Raw genomic sequence first — 21,569 nt, forward strand, 5'->3', positions numbered from 1 at the left:
GGACTGCAGCTGACCTGCTTACCATCAGAAGGAATGGAAGGCAGATGAGTGAAAGGGTACCCTGAGGGAGGGGGCTTTTGAGAATCACTTTTCCTTGGGCAGAAGTAGGGAGGCTTGGCGAGAGTGAGCGAGAGAAGCCCAGAGGCAGGGAAGGGTGGAAGGAGCTCTCTTAGTGAGGCTGCCAGGAACACACTGGGACAGAAGGCTGTCCCTCCTCTTGTAGCTTTCCTACGGCTCCAGCTCACCAGCCCTGTCGAACCGACAACGCTTTCCTACGTTCTTCCGAACTCACCCGTCGGCCACACTCCACAATCCCACCCGGGTGAAACTCTTTGAGAAGTGGGGCTGGAAGAAGATCGCCACCATCCAGCAGACCACCGAGGTCTTCACCTCGGTGAGGATGGATGGGGTGATGGGGGCCTGGGCTCAAATCCCAGCCCAGAGGGATGCGACATGGGATTCCTTTTGCCAAGGGGCGAAGACCTTGGTTCTTTATCAAGAGAGGACACATTCTGAGTGGGTTAAGTGCATGTTCTTCCTGTAACCAGAGGAGTGAACCAGCTGAGTTTTCAGGACCCTCTCCAACTTTTTGATTTTAGGATCTTTAATTTTCCCCTGCTTTGATGCTCTATCCCCCAGACAGATAGACTCCAAGCAACCCAGTTCTATTAAAGTAGGTTCATTTTAAAATTGAAGTAAGATAAGGGAGAGAATATGAAACTAGAACCTGGGGAGGTAGTAGATTCCAGAGGCACTCCAGGGGAGGTGGTGGGCGTGTGTGATGGGAAGAGAGGGAATAGAGAGAGAGCTGGGGGGAGGGAGAGAAGAGAGAGGCAGACAGACACATGCATGCACATGGTTGGTAATTGACGCGGAGGTGCAGACTTGCAAGGAGAGGAGGAGGGGGAAAGGGGAGACTTGAGGGGGTAGAAAGGAAATACCTGGCTCTTGACCCCGAAGAAGACAGTCTGCTCCCTCTCTTTAATTCTATTCTTTGGGTCCTCTATTCACTTTTGTGTTTGGTGACTCTTTAATCCTCCCCCAACCTTCTCAGTGACTCAGGACATTCTCTGATCCTTTTGTCTGTCTGCCCACTTGCCTCTTGAGGTTGACATCATCCTGCCTAGACCAGACCCTGCCTTGTCTTTTCCTGGTTCTTCTGTTTTCCTTTCCCCATTTTTTGCTGTCAGGCAGGAGTCGGGTGATGGGGGTGACTTAACTGGATGCAGAGCCTCAGGAGGGATTCACTAAGCACCTTCCCGTAGGAAGCCATGTCCTAAGACACCAGAAGCTCTCCTTCAAACTCTCCCCACTGGGGAAAGAGCTGTTGGAGGGAGGTTCAGAATCACTCTTCCTTTGTTCTGAGTATGTGGTCCCCAGGTGACACCTCCAGGCTTTACTCCATTGTGCACCCTGTGCTTTCTCTATTTGATCCTCATCCCCTCCCAAGACTCTGGACGACCTGGAGGAACGGGTGAAGGAGGCTGGAATCGAGATTACCTTCCGGCAGAGTTTCTTCTCGGATCCAGCTGTGCCTGTCAAAAACCTTAAGGTGGGACGGTGGGGGCTGGTGGGCCCAGTCTGCAAGGGTCTGGGTGAGGGGGAACAGTGGTGGGTGGGAAAAGAGGCAGGCAGGGACAGGTTGGATTTTTTTTTTTTTTTGGTGTTGAAATGTAATTGACACACAATGCTGTATAAATTTAAGAAGTGCAGTGTGTTGATTTGGTACATTAATCTATTGCAATTTGATTACCATCGTAGCGTTAGCTAACACCTGCCTCAAGTCACATAATTTTGATTCTTCAAGGCAGAAGCATCTCCCGGGGAAGGTTAGCTTCATCCTGTAGTTGACATTTATCCACTACTCATCGAACAGAACCCTACACTGAGCGCCTTGGGACAGGAAGTCAAATCCGTGAAAGTGCTTGCCTTGGCCCCTTCCTGCATCCCTCAGGAGCTCTGTTCTCTCTCCATTCCATAGCGCCAGGATGCCCGGATCATCGTGGGACTTTTCTACGAGACTGAAGCCCGGAAAGTTTTTTGTGAGGTGGAGTTGGAATCTGAGAAAGGAGGGGCGCTGGGTGGGCTCTTTGCCTTGGGTGTCTCCTGGGCTCTCCTCTCTGCCTCTCTGAGCAAATGATTAGAGGATAGGATTAATATGAAATTCCTGTCTGTAGGCTCTGACTCCACGTCTTGGCCTCTCACACACATGACACTCTCCAGGTCTCATTTTCCTATCACTTTGTATTTCCAGAGGAGACGGAAGAATCTCATCTTTCCTGTCTGGCTGGAAAAGGCCACTCAGAAATAGAGGCTGGGAGACACCTAGAAGGAGAAGTAGTCGAACCTTCCCTATTACCCCCAGACTTGTAGATTACTCTTTTCAATGCTCTGCTTTTCTCTGAATCTGAAGAGGCTGAATAGTGTTATGTGAGATAAGACAAATAAATGAAATGAAGACCCAGCCCCACTCCTCCTCTGCACTCAGGTGTACAAGGAGCGGCTCTTTGGGAAGAAGTACGTCTGGTTCCTCATCGGGTGGTATGCTGACAATTGGTTCAAGATCTATGACCCGTCCATCAACTGCACAGTGGATGAGATGACCGAGGCGGTGGAGGGCCACATCACCACTGAGATAGTCATGCTGAACCCAGCCAACACTCGCAGCATTTCCAACATGGTGAGTGTGTGAGGACTTAGAAGCTGGCCCTTGGGCAGGAGGAAGGGCCTGAGGGGGTCTCTTAGGTGAGGGGAGCAGGTATGGGGCTTGGAGGTTTAGGAGGGCAAGGGGCCTCTGCTCACCCTCAATTTGTGCATCATGTTTCCTATGGATTCCACCTCTGCTGTGACTTCCTTGGGCAGGAAAGAGGGAGTTAAGAGAGTGGTACGTTCAGTGGGCCCCTGATGAGTTGCAGGGCTGTTACCATGGAAACAAGGAGCAGTTGGCAAGAAGTCAAATGAGGGAGAGGTGTTAATGACAATATAGATGCTGCATCTGCAAGCACACCTTTATAGGAGCGCTGTTTCTGGGCAAAAATTCGTTTTATTTTCTTGGTGACTTTAGAGCACTTTAGAGTTGCTTCGTATTCACTCTTGATTGGTATTCAATTAGCTTGGCTCCTGATGCTTTTTTAAAAATGTTTCTCTGGGAGTTCCCTGGTGGTCCAGTGGCTGAGACTCCATGCTTCCAATGCAGGGGTGCCCAGGTTCAATTACTGGTCCGGGAACTAGACCCCACATGCTGGAACTAAAAGATCTCATGTGCTGCATCTAAGACCTGGTGCAGTCAAAGAAATAAATAAATTTAAAAAATAAAATAAAAATGATTCTCTTTTAGAATTTTAAATGCAGAAGGGATTTTTGAAATCAGTTAGCCCCAGATAGCTGGTTAGTGACGGACCTTGGACTAAAAGACATACTGGTTGATGTGGAAATCAGCCTAGAGGTGAGGGGCACAAGTGGGTAGGGTGTGGTGTGGCGGGGAGCCTCCTTTCTGGTTCAGGACTGCACTAACGAGTATGAGAATCTTGGCTGAGCTTGATAGGGAAACCTGTGTGTCTGCTTATTATACAGATACAGCCCCAGATCTGGAATACCTGCCTTGGAGAGCATGCTAGGAGTGCATGAATGACTGTAAAAGCACATGAATATCTTATTTATTTTATTTTTTATTTTTTGGCCACGCTGCAAGGCATGTAGGATCTTAATTCCTGGATGAAGGATTGAACCCCATGCCCCTTGCATCAGAAGTGTGGAGTCTTAACCCCTGGACTGCCATGGCAGTCCCAAGAATATCTTATTTTTAAATTGCTGTAGTAATAATCACTTTTACATAGTAAACCAGGAGCTTAGACAAATGATTTCAGTGATGCTCATAGTGATATTCTGATGTAGATTTTTCATTTCTATCTCATAGACCAAGAAATTGAGACTCAGAGAGGTTAACTGATTTATCACGGGTCACCAGCTGCTGAGTGGTAAAGCTGGAATTAAATTCTAGTTGAATCTAACTCCAAACCATCTGCTCTGTCACCTCCCATGGAAAACCTTGAAGTCTCACTAAAAAGCTTGCCCTTATATCAGCTAACACTGTTTAGCAGATGACAGTTCTTGAATGAGAGAGAGATAAGATTCAGGAAGTTTATTCTGACAGTGGATTGTGATGGAAGGGTCAGTTGCCATGTGTACTTTAATTATGGATACTGTCCTGTGACATTTTCGAGGGATCTTGGTTGAAAAATTATGATAGAAAAATTCTGCCAGGTCGTTTCCATGTAGAGCACCTGAGAGGTGAGTTGTCCTGAGACCTTGGGGGAAGTAGAGGAGGTGGTAACTGAAGCCAGAAAAGCTGGTTGGTGCCCCAAGCCCAGGACCTGCCAATAGTGCCTTCTACCCCTTCTGCCCTGATAGGAAGCAGGGATTTGGATGGGGGTATATAGGCCCCTGGGCTTTTGAGTTGGAGGATCTTTTTCTGACTCTTGGTCTTTAGAGAAAGATGGTGCCTGCCTTTGAGGACTAGAGGTATTGCTAGGCCTGCTTGGTAGCCTAAAATGCCAGATGAAGAGGCCAAGATTTTTCAGAGTGTAAAAGCCATCTTAATAATTAACTAGACACGAGGTTACAGATGGATCAGATAGGACCAAGAGAAGTGGATCAGAAGCAAGGATGGAGCCTATGACCCAGAACCGAGGAGATTTAGAAGTGAAGCGGAGTTGCCTTCACTCTGTAAGGAATGCCTTGCATTTAGATCAACAGTTCTCAAACTTTAGCTTCTATCAGAACCATGACTGGGCTCTTCCCTTGGAAGTTCTGATTCAGTGGGTCTGGAGTGAGACTGGAACTTAATACATTTCAGCAAGTTCCCTGGGATGTTGATGCTACTGGTCTGGGGCCCACACTTTGAGGCCTGGTAGTGTGGTGGTTTTCAATCAGAGGTTGCAATATTTAGGGGAAGTTTTGGTTGTCACAACTGGTATCTAATGAGTTGGCTAGGAATACTTCTTTTTTTAAATAGTTGTTTGGCTGTGTTGGGTCTTAGTTGTGGCATTCGAACTCTTAGTTGTGGCATATGGGGTCTAGTTCCCTGACCAGGGATTGATCCCCAGCCCCCTGTATTGGGAATGTGGAGTCTTAGCCACTGGACCACCAGGGAAGTCCCCAGGAATACTTCTAAATAACTTACAATGCAAAGGATCATCCCCACAACAAAGGATTATCCTGCTCAAAATGTCAATAGTGCAGAGACTGAGAAATTCTGGTTTAGAGAAAGAGTTTTTAGGAGCCATATATGGGAGAGTGGATTAGAGTGGTTTTGGAGAAAAATAGCTCCAGGCTGGAGCTGTACTAGAGCTCAGGTATGAGGCAGTATACTAGGGGATAAGATATGGGGACTTCTCTGGCATTCCAGCAGTTAAGACTCCATGCTTCCAGTGCAGGGCGGGAGGGTTCGATCCCTGGTCAGGAAAATAAGATCCAACATGCCACCAGGAGCGGCCAAAAAATAAAAATTAAATAATTTTAAAAAGAGTCTGGAAAATTAAAAAAAAGATTGTCAGTAAATTCTGGTTGGTATAGATAGAGGACCTGGGTACAATAGAAAATAAAAATCTACCTCTGGATATACATTTTAGATCACCACTGGACATCTATTCTCACATATAGAGACTGCCCACAGGGCTGTTAAAAATTTAGGATCATACATTGGTACTTGGGTAATTCATTAATAATTCACTAATTTCTATGGGTTTTGTGGAATTTTTGTTGTTGTTGTTTTCCTTAAGCCGCCTTATAACATTTCCATTTGAAAATGTATAGCCATCTTTGCTGACCCAAAGGGGAGAGACTTTTTGGTAATTTTAGTCATGCCTGGGACAGTGGTGCTCCCTGTATCCAAGTGTGTTAGTGGTGGTGACCTGAAGCCAGGGGAGTATGAGGATCCGGGCTGGGGAGAGTGACATGCAGAGCAGATGATTCCCTTCCTGTCTGAGTGATTTTTGGATGCAGGGTTTACTTTGAACTGAAGGCTGGCTGGGCTTGGAGGCTGACAGGTTGCTCAGGCTAGTTGCTATCTGCTGAGCAGGTGCTATGGGAGAGAGACATTCCAGTTTACAGGGTGGAGGGAAGCGAATGGACTTTGAACGGATTGGAATCCCAGTGCTAGCAGCATACCTTCAAGCAGGTCAAACGGTTCTGTCTCAGGTTCCTTGTCACTTTCTAAAATGAGCATATATAGTATTTACCTCATTGGGTTATCTGAGAATTAAATAAGTTGATATATATGAGGACAATAATAAGAACAATGTAGATGTCAGCTATAATTATGATTAACATTATTCTGTATAAGAAGTGATATTAATGAAACATTTCAGCACAAAAGTATTAAGAGGACTTGGTGATTTGAAAGAATCTAAGGTGATCCTAAGGTTTCAGTCCTATATACTGGGGAGTGTTAGAAAAATAGAGCTTATTCTTAGATATTTTTGAGATTACTGATTATATAGTTACAGATACCTTAAAGAGAGAAATTCAGGGCTTGAAATATTGAGCTGGAATTACAGATTTGAATATTGGTAACAATGATGAGGTTGAAAGAGAAAATATAACTTTATACTTAGCATTTTATAATGTTGTAATTTCATCCTTATAATAACTTTTCAAGGTGGTTAATATCACTCCCATTTTAAAGCTGAATAACTCCATGTGCTGTGCTTCATTGCTCAGTTGTGTCCAACTCTTTTTGACCCCATGGACTGTAGCCCGCCAGGCTCCTCTGTCCATGGGGATTCTCCAGGCAAGAATATTAGAGTGAGTTGCCATGCCCTCCTCGAGGGGATCTTCCCATCCCAGGGATCGAACCCAGGTCTCCTGCATTGCAGGCAAATTCTTTACCGACTGAGCCACCAGGGAAGCCCAAATAACTCCATAGTGAAATCTAGTAACTTGTTTGAGATTAAATAGCATCTTGGTGGATTATTGGAATTAGAAGGCATCTTTCTATTTATCCATCCAATGGACATTTTTCTTAAAGATGGTTTTTTGAAAAATAATTTTATTTATTTATTTATTTAGGCTGTGCTGGGTCTTCATTGCTGCGTGGGCTTTCTCTAGTTGTAGTGAGCAGGGGCTACTCTCTAGCTGTAATGTGTGGGCTTCTCATTGTGGTGGCTTCTCTTGTTGTGGAGCATGGGTTGTAAGGCATGCAGGCTTCAGTAGATGCGGCTCCCAGGCTCTAGAGCACAGGCTCAATAGTTGTGGCACACAGGTTTAGTTGCTCCTCAGCATGTGGATTCTTCCTGGATCAGGGATTGAATCCATGTCTCCAGCATTGGCAGGTGGATTCTTTACCACTGAGCCACAAGGGAGGTCCCAAAGATGGTTTTTTTGGAAGCAGTTTTTGAGTTCACAAGAAAATTGAGAGGAAGACACAAAGGTTTCCTATATGCTTCCTGCCCCACTCATTCGTAGCTTCCCCCGTTATTGGCATTCCCCACCAGAGTGTTTACAGCTGATGAACCTACGCTGCTACATCATTAACACTCAGTGTCCATTGTTTACAGAGGGCTCACTCCTGGTGTTGTATATTGAGTGAGTGTTGATAAATGGATAACCACATTTCATTCCCTTCATCTATAGACACTTGTTTGTCCAGAATGGGCGGGGCACAGTGCTGGATGCTGAGGATTAAGAGAAGAAGAGACTCTGGTCCTGTCCTCAGGAGGAGCAGAGCACAGGCCTGCTTGTCTTCAATCCTGGGCTGTTTCCAGCTCACCACATTGCACATCCTTTGCATTTCCAATTCCCCTGTGCCTCCAGAAAGCTGAATAGAAGGGAAAGTAGGCAGGGCATCAGGAACAGAGATTCATATTTATTCTTCATTCATCTATTCATCCCTTTGTTAGAGTATGTGTGTATGTTGGCCTCCTGCATTGCAGGCAGATTCTTTGCCACCTGAGCCACCAGGGAAGCCCATGTATGTATGTTAACACATTCCAAGTCTAGACAGAGCTGTGTGGTGCCCCTGTGTATTAGCTGTGCCTTGCCAAGAGGTGGACACCGAGCCTTTCCTGGTATGGTTTCTGGGAGGTAAGGAAGGGCAGACATGATTTTCCCCATTATGTGGAAGACAGTTCCAAAAAAGGAAGCAATTTACTTGCAGTCGTTTAGGTAAACAGTGTTACTGCCCGGTATAGAAATTCAGCTCTCTTGATCCATTTCATGACAGAGTTAAAAGAGCTCTTATTCTTTTTAGCTTTCTTGGAAAAAGAAGATGGAAGGTTGGGAGGGGTGTGGGTAGGGATTGAATAATCGACTTCAAACGTGTGAAGGGTGTTTCTGCAGCCCCAAGTCTTCTGAAAACCGTCCAAGAGACAGTGAACCGAAAGCACACGAGGATGGCAGGAAGTTAGCACGCTAAAGAAAAATCTTTCTGGTTGACAGAGCGAGAAAGGCTGTGGTGTCACCTTCTCTGGGCTCTTTCAGACTTGGAGCTGTTAGTTCCTGCGTCAGCTCTGTTGGAAGAGTCTGAAGGCTGAGAGAAAAACCAGTGCTGCAGCTCCTCACTGGCGGGGCCACATCTTTGCTTTGCTCTCTCTCTCTGCTTTCATTTCATTCTCTCTGCTGTTCATTATGCAGAGCATCTATTTATTAAACTTCTCTGCTTGCAGTTCTGAGCTTGCAGCTGTGCACACTAAGGCCATTGGACCCAGCTAACCCCTGCTCTAGTCTAGTAGCTTCTGATCTTAGATGCGCATGTATAGTTAGGGATGTTGAGTGTACACAGGCTCAATCTGACGACTTGAACACAAACCATCCATTCAAGTCAAAGTGTCAGAGCCAGACTCAAGCCCACCCCACTCCAATCCTTTCATCCTGTTCTTCCCTTCCTAGACATCCCAGGAGTTTGTGGAGAAACTGACCAAGCGACTAAAACGACACCCTGAGGAGACGGGAGGCTTCCAGGAGGCACCCCTAGCCTATGATGCCATCTGGGCTTTGGCACTGGCCCTCAACAAGACGTCCGGAGGGGGCGGCCGTTCGGGTGTGCGCCTGGAAGACTTCAACTACAACAACCAGACCATAACTGACCAAATCTACCGGGCAATGAACTCCTCATCCTTTGAGGGTGTTTCCGTGAGTTACAGCAGCCCCTTTGCTGGCCTCTGTCCTCCCATCCGGAGAGACCTCTCTGAGGCTTCTTCTCCTGGAAACATGCCTTCTCAGTTACCTCTCTGCAATAATCAGTTTTAGACCACGGAAGTAGAAGCCCCCAAGCCAGAAAACCCCACAGAAGTCTAGAAGAGCGATGATATATTCCATTTCTTCCAACCTCTCCCCTCACTTCTCTCAGTCCCGATATTTATGAGTCAGATGAAAATTACAGGATTTTAAAAGAGGAAGCAGCCTGAAAGATCCTCTCCTTATTCCTCTTAAAGTGGGGAAATAAGCATCCAGAGGGACTTGGTGACTTGCTTAGGTCACACAGCCAGAGGCCAGGTCCCCTGGTATTCCATCTGGGGATTTTTCCCATTCAAATCTCCTGGGTGAAGCTTCTTTTCCAAAGAATAATGTTTCTAAAATCTAGGGTATGGGCATCTGGGGTATGTCCTATATGCAGGCAAATGCCATAAATAGAATTCATTCAGAAGCTCAATTACTTCAAAAACATAAGGATTCAAAGAGGCCCTGATGTTCTCGTTTCGCTCTTGCTTTTATCCCCTTTGCCTTCCTCCACATGTTTCTCCCCCTCAGGGCCATGTGGTGTTTGATGCCAGCGGCTCTCGGATGGCATGGACGCTCATCGAGCAGCTGCAGGGTGAGCATAGGGATGTGGGGGGATGGGGAGGTCGGTGGACGGGCCAGGCTGGGGCTGGGCTAGAATACCGTCTGGGAGGAGAACCCTAGGAGACAGGAAGACATTGCCTTGGTGCCTCCCTACCTCATGCCTGCTCTTCCGTGTTCCTCAAGCTTTTAAATAATGATACTGATAATAAAAAGCTTAGCCATGGGTGAGTTTCTTTGCGTTTCAGTGGTTGTGCATGCAAATTGAAAACAACCACTCTTTTCCCCTAGTGGCCCCCATTTTGATTTGAGAAATTTCCCTCTGGTGACTTGAGGGGTTCATGACTTGTCAGCGGCATATTCATGGACTCAAGGAAAGCTGAATCTAGGAAACAAGCTATTTTTAAAGGGAACCTATTGCATTTCCTTGATATGTAAACAATTAGGTCTAATTTTTCTGCAGTACGTCTAGTTTGGCTTTTCTAGATGGTATATGCTTATAACTTCACACTGAGTTATTTGCAAAACTTGTGAATTAGTTTTTCAACTCCACTCCACTCAGGCTCTTAGAGCAGGGCCAAAAGAACCATTTCTTGGCCTCCTGTGAAAAGTTTCTTTCTTTTCCTTCTCCCGACCTCCTACATCCTCTCAGATCTTTGTAACCAGGACAAGAACGAATAGACTTCAGCCACAGTCCAAGGGCTATGAGTTGGCTTTAGAAGAAAAAGTTATGGTAACTGGGACAGCTCTAGAAATCTTAGGAGTGGCTGAATTTGTGGCTTTTTAAGAGGCAGATGCATCTTGTTTAAGAAATTAGAAGCCAAGTCAATGGAAGAGAAATTTCTAAAATTAAAATGAAAGCCTCTGGGAAAATAGATCTTGTGATTCTATCAGGAGAGGGAGAATAAGCGGAAACATGTTTAAAGATTTTTAAGCCAGAATCACAGTGAGAGACATTTTCCTGAGGTGTGAGCCCGTGGAATGGGTGGCAGACATCCTGTGCAGCATTCTTCACTGAAGGGCTTAAAGCATATAAGATATTCTTATTTGTTTGTGTGGGCTTCCCTAGTGGCTCAGCAGTAAAGAACGTGTCTGCCAATGCAGGAGACATGAGTTTGATCCCTGAACTGGGAAGATTCCCTGGAGAAGGATATGGCAACCCACTCCAGTATTATTCTGGGAAATCCCATGGACAGAGGAGCCTGCAGGCTACAAGTCCATGGAGTCACAAAAGAGACATGACTGAGTGACTAAACAACAATTTCTTTGTGTTGCCTTGGAATCTATCCTATAGTGCTTTTCAATCAGATTGCTGTTTCAAGTGGCCCCCAGATCCTTCCAAGTATCCTTTGGGGGCTCAGGTGAAGGGAGAATCAGATATGACCATAGAGATCTACTTTAGGGAAGCGGGAGGTTGAGAATGCTTGGGATCAACTCTTCACCTACCTGTGGTTACTCCTATCATCTGTCCAGGTGGCAGCTACAAGAAGATTGGTTATTATGACAGCACCAAGGATGACCTTTCCTGGTCCAAAACAGATAAGTGGATTGGTAAGTGGATCCTGTCTATAATTTCCTTTAACTCCTCTGAACCATTGACGAATACTGTGTTTGAATGAGGGTGGGGTGGTTGGTACCATGGGGTTGAAATGTCCTAAGGAGATGAACCAGGGGCTGGGTTTCTGAGAAAGGGAATAAAACCTCCAAGATGTGGGTAGGAGAGACTGGTGTATTTAGAGAGGGTATAGGTGGTGGGTAGCAATGCATTCTTAAAAATAGTACATTCCTGGGATGACTGGGGATTGGGTCCAGGGGGCAGGAAATGAAAATTCCATTTGGGTTTCCCAGATGTTCTGGTGACCTGATATATCTGAATCAGCTACTTCAAGCCTCAAGTTGCCTCTTAGCTTTCTTAGGAAGACAGTTGCTTAAACTGTAGGAGAGGATGTAAAACCTCATTTAATTGTCTTCTGTTAAAATGTACTTTTTAAGGAAAGAAAGGAAGCAATTATATTCCTTGTGTGTTTGGTGGGCTAAATAATAGGAAATGGGAAAGATACTCAAGGTGGGCAAAATGGGGACTTTATTCATCAAAAAAAGGCTTGGTGTCTTCAGGAGGGGGAAGGGCACAGCCATGGAAGACAGCTGCCATCTGCCCTGCCCAGCTGAAATCTAGTAGTTCTCAGCACTGCTGGAGTTCTGAATTTTTTTTTTTTTTTTATAATTTGAATTTAGGACAGTGTTCTGTATTGCTATAAATGCTGCATGGCCTAAATTATGCTTTTTTTTTTTTTTTTTAAAGCTCAGCAAATTGAAATTAGTCTTTTTTCCCCCCACTTTCTGTGAATTCTGTGACAACTTTGAGCTTCCCTTTAATAATAACTGAGAAACACCTTTGGGAATATCACCTGGCCAGGGTTAAAATCACAGATCAGTTTTTTTTTTTTTTTTTTTAAAGAAAATTCCTCCTGAGGTTAGGAGGCCAGACTCTATTTTGAGGCACTTTAGCTTCATGATTCTATGATTGCCTTTTGCAGCTTCTAATTTGAGTTGTAAGAGACCTCATAAAATTTATTTCTCAGTATCCCCTTCTTTTCCTTCCATTCTTTCCTGAAAGAAAGATTGGAAAAAACACAAAGAACAAAAGGTAACAACAAAAAGACTACAACTTTGGTGATACAGCTCGGCCTCTAGTTCCATCTTCTTGTCTCATATCTGATTGCTTCCTGAGAGCCCCAGAATCAAAGAGCACTTGGGCTGCAGCAAGCCCTGATTCAGGGCAGTTAGGGCCTCCTGTCCTCAGAGTTAAGACCTGGGTGCCCATCAGCAGCTTGGTCCTTTTCCCCTTTCTCCTGTCCCACCTTCATGCCTTTGTCCTTCCTCCTTTCTCTTCCCCCTCCCTTGTGCCACGTAGGAGGGTCCCCTCCAGCTGACCAGACCTTGGTCATCAAGACGTTCCGCTTCCTGTCACAGAAACTCTTTATCTCCGTCTCCGTTCTCTCCAGCCTGGGCATTGTTCTAGCTGTTGTCTGTCTGTCCTTTAACATCTATAACTCCCATGTCCGGTAAGTTTCTCTTCTGACATTTCCCTGTCCTCTCTGCTTCTCCAAGATAACGGTCATTTGCTTGAAGGGAGTGAGAAGGAAAGTATGTAGCTCCTGAGGCCGTGCATCTCTGAGGTTTCCACTCTAGATAATTGTTTGCCCAGGGAACAAAAAGGGGGAAGCCAGGTATAACTCTCATCCCTGCTCCAAAGCAGCTAATGGAAAAATAAAAAAGCTTTTGGGATCAGGTAACATAATTTAGGGCTCTAAAGAGTGTGTGTGTGGTAGGGGCCTGTGCCCAGGAAGCCGTCTGTGGCCCCCCATGACCGAACTGGCTTTGTCTCTGATGCCATCTCCAAGGCCGCCTGCCTTTGTCTCCCGGCCCTGAGGTTGGGGTCAGGCCGTTGTGGGGTGTTTGGGGAGCTGAGCCTCCCTGGAGAGGAGGGTAATTCTGCTCTTCAATCTCTCCCACCCTTCCGCCTCTGCCCTAGTTATATCCAGAACTCACAGCCCAACCTGAATAATCTGACTGCTGTGGGCTGCTCACTAGCGTTAGCCGCCGTCTTCCCCCTCGGGCTGGATGGTTACCACATCGGGAGAAGTCAGTTCCCCTTCGTCTGCCAGGTGAGGAGGGGGCGGCAGGTCTCCTGCAGAGCATGGCTCTCCGGCCCGCCCCCTCAGGAGCGCCTTCTGTGATGCGCCGTCCCCTGCCTGTCCTCCTTGTCTTTCCTCCTTGTCCTTAGTTGTTCTCCTGACATCGCCCCCTGATCTCTGTCTGGCTCTGTCCCTTCCTTCTATGCCTCCAGACTTTTTCATTCTGTAGCTGGCTTGGCAGTTCCAAGGTTGCCATGGCATGCCTTGCAGAGAAGGGTGGGGAGGTACTGAAGGCGCAGGAAGGGGGTCTGCACAGAGAACCCTCGGACAATGGTGGCCTGTCTGTGGCGCGGGGGCTGAGAACAAGAACTGGGGACTTCCCGTGGGAGCCTTAGTTGTGGTTGGGGAGGACAGAGGCAGGGATCTGAACCAACAGCAGGGAGAGTTGGGGGGAAGGGACCGCTCTCACACAGGGAGGAGGCCCTGTGGGACTCTTGGCACATGGAAGGTTCTGGGGCTGCAGAGTAAGCCTGGCTTCAGCGGCAGTATTTGTTTGGTTCTCTCTTATGCTGGTGGGAAATACTGCCCCTTGCTTTCTTGCCCATTCTCACTCTTCTCTGCTCTGTACCTATCCTGATCACACACCTGGGCACATGGCATTTGCACACACATACACCTACAATTCTTCAGAAAGACCCAATACAGTGAGAAAGCAGATAGTCAGCAGTGACGCACAAGAGGTATCAGAGCAGGGATCTGCTGAGGGAACGAAGAGAAAGCAGCTGACTGTCCGAGTGGCTGCATGGACCTCACCAAAGGCGCATGTGAATTGTGAAGGATGCAGGGGATTTTGTTGGCTGGAGAAATAAAAGAGGGTTACTCCATGAATGGAGGGAGTGTCCTGTGGGTAGCAGAGGCACCAAAGAGAGTAGATCAAGGGCAAGGATAAGCAAGCAAGCAGCTGAGCAGGGCTGGAGCATGGGGCAGGTGAGGGTCTGGGGCAGGTAAAAGTGTCGGGGGAGAAGAGGCTGGAAAGGTGGGTGGGTCCATGTTGTAAACGGTCTCATGCCACATCTGGAGGTGTTCAGGCTGCAGTCTGCAGGCCTTGGGGAACAGTCAGAAGTGACTGGCTATTAAAACCCATTTTTTAGCAAGATTATCCAGGTGGCAAAGTGCAAAGAGATTCTCTGCTGCCCAATCGCCCTCTCCACCCAGCCCCTACTGGCTGCATCCTGCCAGTCTGGTCATCTGTTCCCTCCTAGAGCCCTGCCCCATGCTGGCACTATCCACCTGCTGCCCCGCCCTATTCTCTCCTGCCCTCTCTCCTTTCCTAGGCCCGCCTCTGGCTCCTGGGTTTGGGCTTTAGCCTGGGCTACGGCTCCATGTTCACCAAGATCTGGTGGGTCCATACAGTCTTCACAAAGAAGGAGGAAAAGAAAGAGTGGAGGAAGGTGAGCTGCTCTGAATCCCTTGGCCCCTAGCACCTAGGCTCTCAGGGCTTGGGAGGCCCTGTCCCCCACCCCATATTGGGCTGTACTCTGTGTGTTGACTCAGACCCTGGAGCCCTGGAAGCTGTATGCCACGGTGGGCCTGCTGGTGGGCATGGACGTCCTCACCCTCGCCATCTGGCAGATCGTGGACCCCCTGCACCGGACCATTGAGGTACCCTTTAAGGAGGTGCTTGGGTCAGGAGGCCTTGCAGGACACACTGGTGGAAGGGCCTCGGGAGCTGCCCATGGGAGGTTCCATGGGTTCCATATTCCAGCCCTGGGTATCTCAGCGGCTCTCCCTGCTTCCTGGAGGGAACCCTAGCAGACACTCTCAATTCCTGTGACAAAATGAAGTGGTGGGGATCTGGGAGGATGGGCAGATTTTCAGACATCGTGGAAAGTGGGGGAACAAGCACTTATAAGGTGTTTAGGCAAATGTTCCCAGACCTGGAGTTGGATCTGGCATGAGAATTGAGGATCTCTTCAGAAAGAGGGGGCAGAACTGGGAGTTGGGACTGAGCAGAGGTGGGGAGGGGAGGGGAGGACAGCAACCATCTTGCCTGTGGCTCTGTCTCTCCCTTAGACTTTTGCCAAGGAGGAGCCGAAGGAAGATATTGATGTGTCTATTCTGCCCCAGCTGGAGCACTGTAGCTCCAAGAAGATGAACACATGGCTTGGTGTGCAGGGTGTGGGGGAGGGGTGGGGGAGATGCCCATAAAGGGGGCTAGTGGGGAGGGAGTGTGTGTGGAGTGGGCAGTAGCTTGGAGGGAGGAGGGTCTTTGGAAAAAGAGGCGGAGAGCTCATGTCAACTCAATTCGAACCTCCTCCTGTTTGCCTCTGCGTTAGTCTTTTCTGAGCATGGGGAGAGTTGATCTTTTGCCTGAGGTGCTTAGTGTCCAGCTCAGGGAGGAGGCAGAGCTTGTGTTCATCAGAGGGACCAGTGATGTGGCCTCACCTTCACTCCATCTCTTGTCTGGTCCACTCCCTGGAGTGAGACTGGGGCTGCGAGGGGTTAGGCCCCTTTGGCCCTTTTAACATCACTCTGACCTCTGACCACAAATGGCAAACCCACCCTCAGCATGGAAAGCCATCTTCCCACTCAGAGGGTGAGGAGGTGAGACACTGTGTGTGGCTCAAGCCCTTGACAAGGTCCTTGACAGCTGCTCATGACCATCATCGTCCTGTGTGATGGGGCTCTTAGTCCCAGGAGGAAGCAGTGAGGTCAGGGCGAGTGGGGTGGACCTGGGGGCAGTGGACAGGGAGGGGGCTACTAGGTCAGAGGGGCTGGGTTGGAGAGGAGGCCCCCATGTCACTGCCATCAGAAGGAGCACAGAGAAGGGGGTAGTGAGTGGAAAATAACCCTTCCCTGCCATCCTAGGCATCTTCTATGGTTACAAGGGGCTGCTGCTGCTGCTGGGTATCTTTCTTGCTTATGAGACCAAGAGTGTGTCCACTGAGAAGATCAATGACCACCGGGCTGTGGGCATGGCCATCTACAATGTGGCGGTGAGCTCCCTGGACACCTGGCATCGATCGTGGGGACTGGGCACAGCAACCCAGATGGGGGTGGTCTGAGAAGAATGAGGTGCCTGATGTGGGGTCAGCTGGGTAGAAGTCTTAAAACATTTTCTAATGCCTTGGGTTTGAAAAGCACTTTATAATGTATAAAGTGAACATCAATCTTCATACAACCACCCAGTGAAGAGGTGATTAGCATCCCCACTAGATAGATGCGGAAGCAGAAACAGGTGAAATCCTGTTTCCTCATCTGTGGTTCCCAAGCTGGGAATCTGAATGAGATTTCCTGCAAGGATGCTCAGGACTGGCTCTTAAGGACTCTGATGTGTGTACAGAGATGCTGGGAGCTCCTGTCTGGAGGGAGGGGCTGCCCTAGAGCTGGAGCTGGTTTGGGACAGTTTATCTGGGATTCTTACCAACCAAGAGTTGAGGATGATCCTGACTTTGTTATTGTTGTTGTTCAGTAGCTAAGTCGTGTCCGACTCTTTGCAACCTCAAGGACTGCAGCACTCCAGGCTTTCCTGTCCTCCACTATCTCCTGGAGTCTGCTCAAAATCATGTCCACTGAGTCAGTGATGCCATCCAACCATCTCATCCTTGGCTGCCCCCTTCTCCTCTTGCCCTCAATCTTTCCCAGCATCAGGGTTTTTCCCAGTGAGTTGGCTCTTCCCATCAGGTGGCCAAAGTATTGGAGCTTCAGCTTCAGCATCAGTTCTTCCAGTGAATATTCAGGGTTGATTTCCTATAGGTTTGACTGGTTTGATCTCCTTGCTGTCCAAAGGACTCTCAAGAGTCTTCTTCAGTACTCCACAATTCGAAAGCATCATTTCTTCAGTGCTCAGCCTTCTTTCTGGTCCAAATCTCACATCCCGACTTTGGGTCCTTTTTGAATGGAAAGTTCCCCAGGAACCTGTCCCCATAGACTTTTCTGGGGGAAGTAGACCCTGTCTCTTGTCTGAGCCAGCAGGTCTGTGACCCCACACATGCTCTGCCCCCAGGTTCTGTGCCTCATCACTGCCCCGGTCACCATGATCCTGTCCAGCCAGCAGGATGCCGCCTTTGCCTTCGCCTCCCTCGCCATAGTTTTCTCCTCATATATCACCCTGGTCGTGCTCTTTGTGCCCAAGGTATGGCTCTGGGTGTCCTCCCAGCCTCTCCAGCCCCTGTCCCCTCCATGTCCCTACTTCCCTTCCTCCCACTTCTTCCGTTTTGGGCCCAGCTCCCTCTTGTTTTCCTTCCTTCTGTGCAACCCACCATGACCTAATCACTGACAGTCCCTGCTGGCCCATCCACACCCCCAACTCCCTCCCAGATGCGCAGGCTGATCACCCGAGGGGAGTGGCAGTCGGAGGCACAGGACACCATGAAGACAGGGTCCTCGACCAACAACAACGAGGAGGAGAAGTCCAGGCTGTTGGAGAAGGAGAACCGCGAGCTGGAGAAGATCATCGCCGAGGTGGGTGGTGAAGGCAGAGGTGGCGGCAGGTCGGGGAGGCCCACGTCTCGGGTGGGGTCAGGATTCCAGAGGTAGAGCCTGAGACCGGGGTTCCTGTGCACGTGATTTACCAAGGGAGGTCTCAAGAGACAGGCTGCCAGGGAGAGAGTGGAGGAGGCCCGGGAAGGGGTGAAGGTGGAGTCAGTCTCAGGTAAAAACCTGGTAAAGTGCTGGTCTCAGCGGGTGGAGGGGCTCTGGAGCCAGAACTGCATTGTAGGCTCCGCCTCCTGGAGGCGAGGGCGTGGCCCTGGGCTGGGCGTGGCCGATTGTGGGGGTTGAGTATACCCTCTAGTGAGAGGGGTCTGGGCAGGTCTACAGGCCCCCAGCGGGAGTTAGGGGCCAGCGCAGTGTCAGGCTGGGGGTATTCAAACTAGGTTGGCATTAATCTGTTGAGTGTGTTACCGGAAGCGGAAGCTGTGTGCTCGGTCCGTTCTCCCCTCCCCCACCCCCTTTGTTTCCCTGATCCCGACTGCTGCCCCACTGTGTTCACTGTGTGCTTTCGGCTCTCCCTGTTCCTGCCTGATGGCTCCTGTTCCTTTCTTCTGCCCGTTTCCCCCTCCCTCTCCCCCACATTTTTCTCTGCCTCTCCTTCCCTCCTCCCACCCTTTCCTGATTTCCTCTCTCCCACTCGCCTGATTGTTTTCTTCCTCCAGAAAGAGGAGCGCGTCTCTGAACTGCGCCATCAGCTCCAGTCTCGGCAGCAGCTCCGATCCCGGCGTCACCCTCCGACACCCCCAGACCCCTCGGGGGGCCTGCCCAGGGGGCCCCCTGAGCCCCCTGACCGGCTTAGCTGTGATGGAAGTCGAGTCCACTTGCTTTACAAGTGAGGGAGGTGTGAGGGGGGACAGGCAAATAGGGGGAGGGAGAGGGGGAAGGGAGAGGGGCTCGGGACGAAGCAGGGGATACCTACCCTAGGTGGGAAGAACACCGTTCCATCCCATCTCTTGTAAATACCTGCCCCTCTTGAGTCCCAGAGTTCCAGGTCCCAGCGTCGACTGAGTCTCCAGTGCTCTGGGAGCCGGGCCCTGTTCTCTCATTCATTCGTATCATTGTCTATCTCTACTTCATAATCGAGTTTGTACCCGGCTTGAAGCTTCTCACTCACTGGCTCCTTGGTGCCTCACGAGACACACCCCCTCTTCTTTTCCTCTGGTTGCCACGACAACCCGGCAGCCCCCTCGCTTTTGTGCTCTGCTCCCACCAGCAGGGGCCTCCCCAGAGGGCTCTCTGTGGCAACAGGGCCTGGCCATTTCTCTCACCATCCTCATCTCCTTCCAACCCCTTGGCTGTCCACACAGCCACACGTTTTGTCCCTCTTGAATTTAGCTTTTGCAAGGCACTCTTTTTGTCAAGGCTCACATGCTCCTTCCCTCTTCCCAACACACATCTATCCTCACTGTTCTCACTTTCTTGTTTGCACATGTGGTTTCACATGTGCTCTCTCCACCCTTCCTGTGGCCACATGTGCCCTGCTGTATTCCCTTCCCTCACGGCTGCCTGTGCCCCTCTCATGGTCATGGATATGCCCTTGGGAGAGCTGTGTGGGTGGGCGTGTGCCATTTGTACGTGCCCAGGTTTATCTGTGCACTTGCCCTGTGTGCCCTCGTGTACCCTCTTCTTTTTGCACCTTAAAATTGTGTTCTTCCAGCAGAGCCATATGCACCCACCCTGCACATTGTCACACACTTTCCCCCAATTCCCATCTGGTGGGGCCGTCCACATCTGGGTCTACATCACACTCGGTTTCTGCTCGCACTCACCCTGCTCTCCTTTGCACTCTGGAGCACCCTCGGTCCACACTCAAAGTCCTCCTCTACAAAGTGCTCCCTTCGATTTTGTATTTTTCTGAGGGAAGGAAGGGAGAAGAAATGGGGACAGGTTTGGGGAGCTGCTTGCAGTGGGTAGTTGGTGAGAATCCTGACCAAAGGAAGGCACCCCTGACTGTGGAGGCAGAAGATGGTCCTGTGTGGTGGGAGATGGTGTCCTTTTTGCACTGTGGTGTCTTGGGGGAAGGATCTCCCCAAATCTCAATAAACCAGTGAATGGAGTGACTCAGCACCTCGTTCCTCACTGTGAACCAAGTGGGCTTCAGCCCAAGGAGGGAGGCTCTGGGGGCCCCCCGCATTGATGAAAAGGCACTTCAGTGGAGGGATGGACAGAGGTATTGTATTGATCCATTGAGGGCTTAGCAGGGCAAAGCAGGACACCGTTAGGGCTGAGATTAGTGAGAGGTGACATAACTGGTTAAAAGTGTAGGCTGGAGTCAAAACTACCAGAGCTTCAGATTCTAACACGTACAAAAAACATTCTTAATTTCTATTTTCCACGTCCTCACTTGTGAAGGTAATAGTCATCATCCTTACCACCATCTTCACATCTATCTCTCCACAGAGTGGATGCCAGGACGAGTGCTCACGATGGTTCTTGGCTCATGGAGCATGTTGACTAAACAAGCCACTGTCACTGTTTAATGAGGTCTCTGACAGTGATGGGCATGTATTGGGAGCCTGGAGCATGTGGCTGAACAGATGTGAGGACAATTCCTCCTAGGAATTGAGGATAATAATAAAATACGACCGTTCGGAGGTAGCGGATTAGATGGTCCCGGGGTGTTTCCAGCCTGAAAAGTCATTGAGAACTCTGAGCATCTTGGCAGGAGCTTGCAAGAAAGTCCTCAATGACCAATGAAAACAAAACAAAACATTGCTCGACAATTTTGTAATTTTTTGTGTCCCCTTGGAGAAGTGGTGTTTTTTTTTTCCCCCCGAAGCTCAGTTTCTCTCCTTCCCCATAGCACTGATTTTTTAAAAGTGATTTTCATATTTTTTTTCTGAAAGAGCTGCAAGGATTGGTTGGGCCCTGTCATTTCACCACCCTGTTTAATAGCCAATTTCTGAAGTTTCCCAAGAGCAGGGGAGGTTAAATTTTGGACCAGTACTTGAAAAGCATTCCACTGTGAGTATCTGCTTTGGATCACTAGGATTTGAATCGAGTTGCCCTTCATCCCACAGTGGAATATGCTCAAGGCAAAGGGAAGAGGCCTGTGGAGGAGGTCAGCTGGTAGTGTAGAAAATGGACAGTTGGCTTCAGAAGCAGCAGTGGGAGCTACCTCCCAGCCCTGGGCAGAACAGGAAAGACCAGAGTTACCACCTGGAACTTTGCTTGTACTTGTTTAGTCACTAAGTTGTGTACGACTCTGCAGCCCTGTGAACTATACCCTTCTGGGATCCTCTGTCCATGGGATTTCCCAGGCAAAAATACTGGAGTGGGTTGCCATTTCCTTCTCTGGGGGAATCTTCCCGACCAGGGATTGAACCTGCATTTCCTGCTTGGCAGGTGGGTTCTTTACTACTGAGCCACCTGGGAAACCCTCTTTGCACTTAGCAGGGCTGCAGATTACAGAGGGTTAGTTCTGCTGTGCCATGGTTAAGCCAGACATTCTTGGCTGGTAGGAGCACAGACAGGGACCAGGTCGAATGGTAGGGCTAGCAGAGACGCCTGGTGCGAGAGGGAAGTGTTGCCAGGTGGTGTGTGACCACTACTTAGCAGTTCTGGGAAGAGCTCCCTTGGCCTCTCCAGCCCTGCTGGGTCAGGGTGGGCTTCACCTTGGGCTTTCAGATCTGACTGTAGAACATCTTGAACTCTAGACTG

General features: G+C 49.0%; 1 protein-coding gene across 3 annotated transcripts in view; it reads left to right on the forward strand.

The window, feature by feature from the left end:
• GABBR1 (gamma-aminobutyric acid type B receptor subunit 1) overlaps window positions 1–19,969 on the forward strand; it is a 29,216-nt gene extending 9,247 nt beyond the window's left edge. For all 3 annotated transcript variants that reach the window (XM_043908134.1, XM_043908133.1, XM_043908135.1), the window contains 16 exons: window positions 224–394; window positions 1,451–1,552; window positions 1,982–2,047; window positions 2,489–2,680; window positions 8,887–9,129; window positions 9,748–9,811; window positions 11,251–11,328; window positions 12,692–12,842; window positions 13,313–13,445; window positions 14,750–14,866; window positions 14,970–15,077; window positions 15,489–15,582; window positions 16,284–16,411; window positions 17,422–17,550; window positions 17,736–17,879; window positions 18,572–19,969. In XM_043908134.1, the coding sequence (XP_043764069.1) occupies window positions 224–394; window positions 1,451–1,552; window positions 1,982–2,047; window positions 2,489–2,680; window positions 8,887–9,129; window positions 9,748–9,811; window positions 11,251–11,328; window positions 12,692–12,842; window positions 13,313–13,445; window positions 14,750–14,866; window positions 14,970–15,077; window positions 15,489–15,582; window positions 16,284–16,411; window positions 17,422–17,550; window positions 17,736–17,879; window positions 18,572–18,745 (2,094 nt within the window). In that variant the 3' untranslated portion in view covers window positions 18,746–19,969. The remainder of the gene's footprint in view (window positions 1–223; window positions 395–1,450; window positions 1,553–1,981; window positions 2,048–2,488; window positions 2,681–8,886; window positions 9,130–9,747; window positions 9,812–11,250; window positions 11,329–12,691; window positions 12,843–13,312; window positions 13,446–14,749; window positions 14,867–14,969; window positions 15,078–15,488; window positions 15,583–16,283; window positions 16,412–17,421; window positions 17,551–17,735; window positions 17,880–18,571) is intronic.
• The last annotated feature ends 1,600 nt before the right edge of the window (window positions 19,970–21,569 follow it).

The sequence above is a fragment of the Cervus elaphus genome, chromosome 7, assembly GCF_910594005.1.
Source record: "Cervus elaphus chromosome 7, mCerEla1.1, whole genome shotgun sequence".
Taxonomy (NCBI): domain Eukaryota; kingdom Metazoa; phylum Chordata; class Mammalia; order Artiodactyla; family Cervidae; genus Cervus; species Cervus elaphus.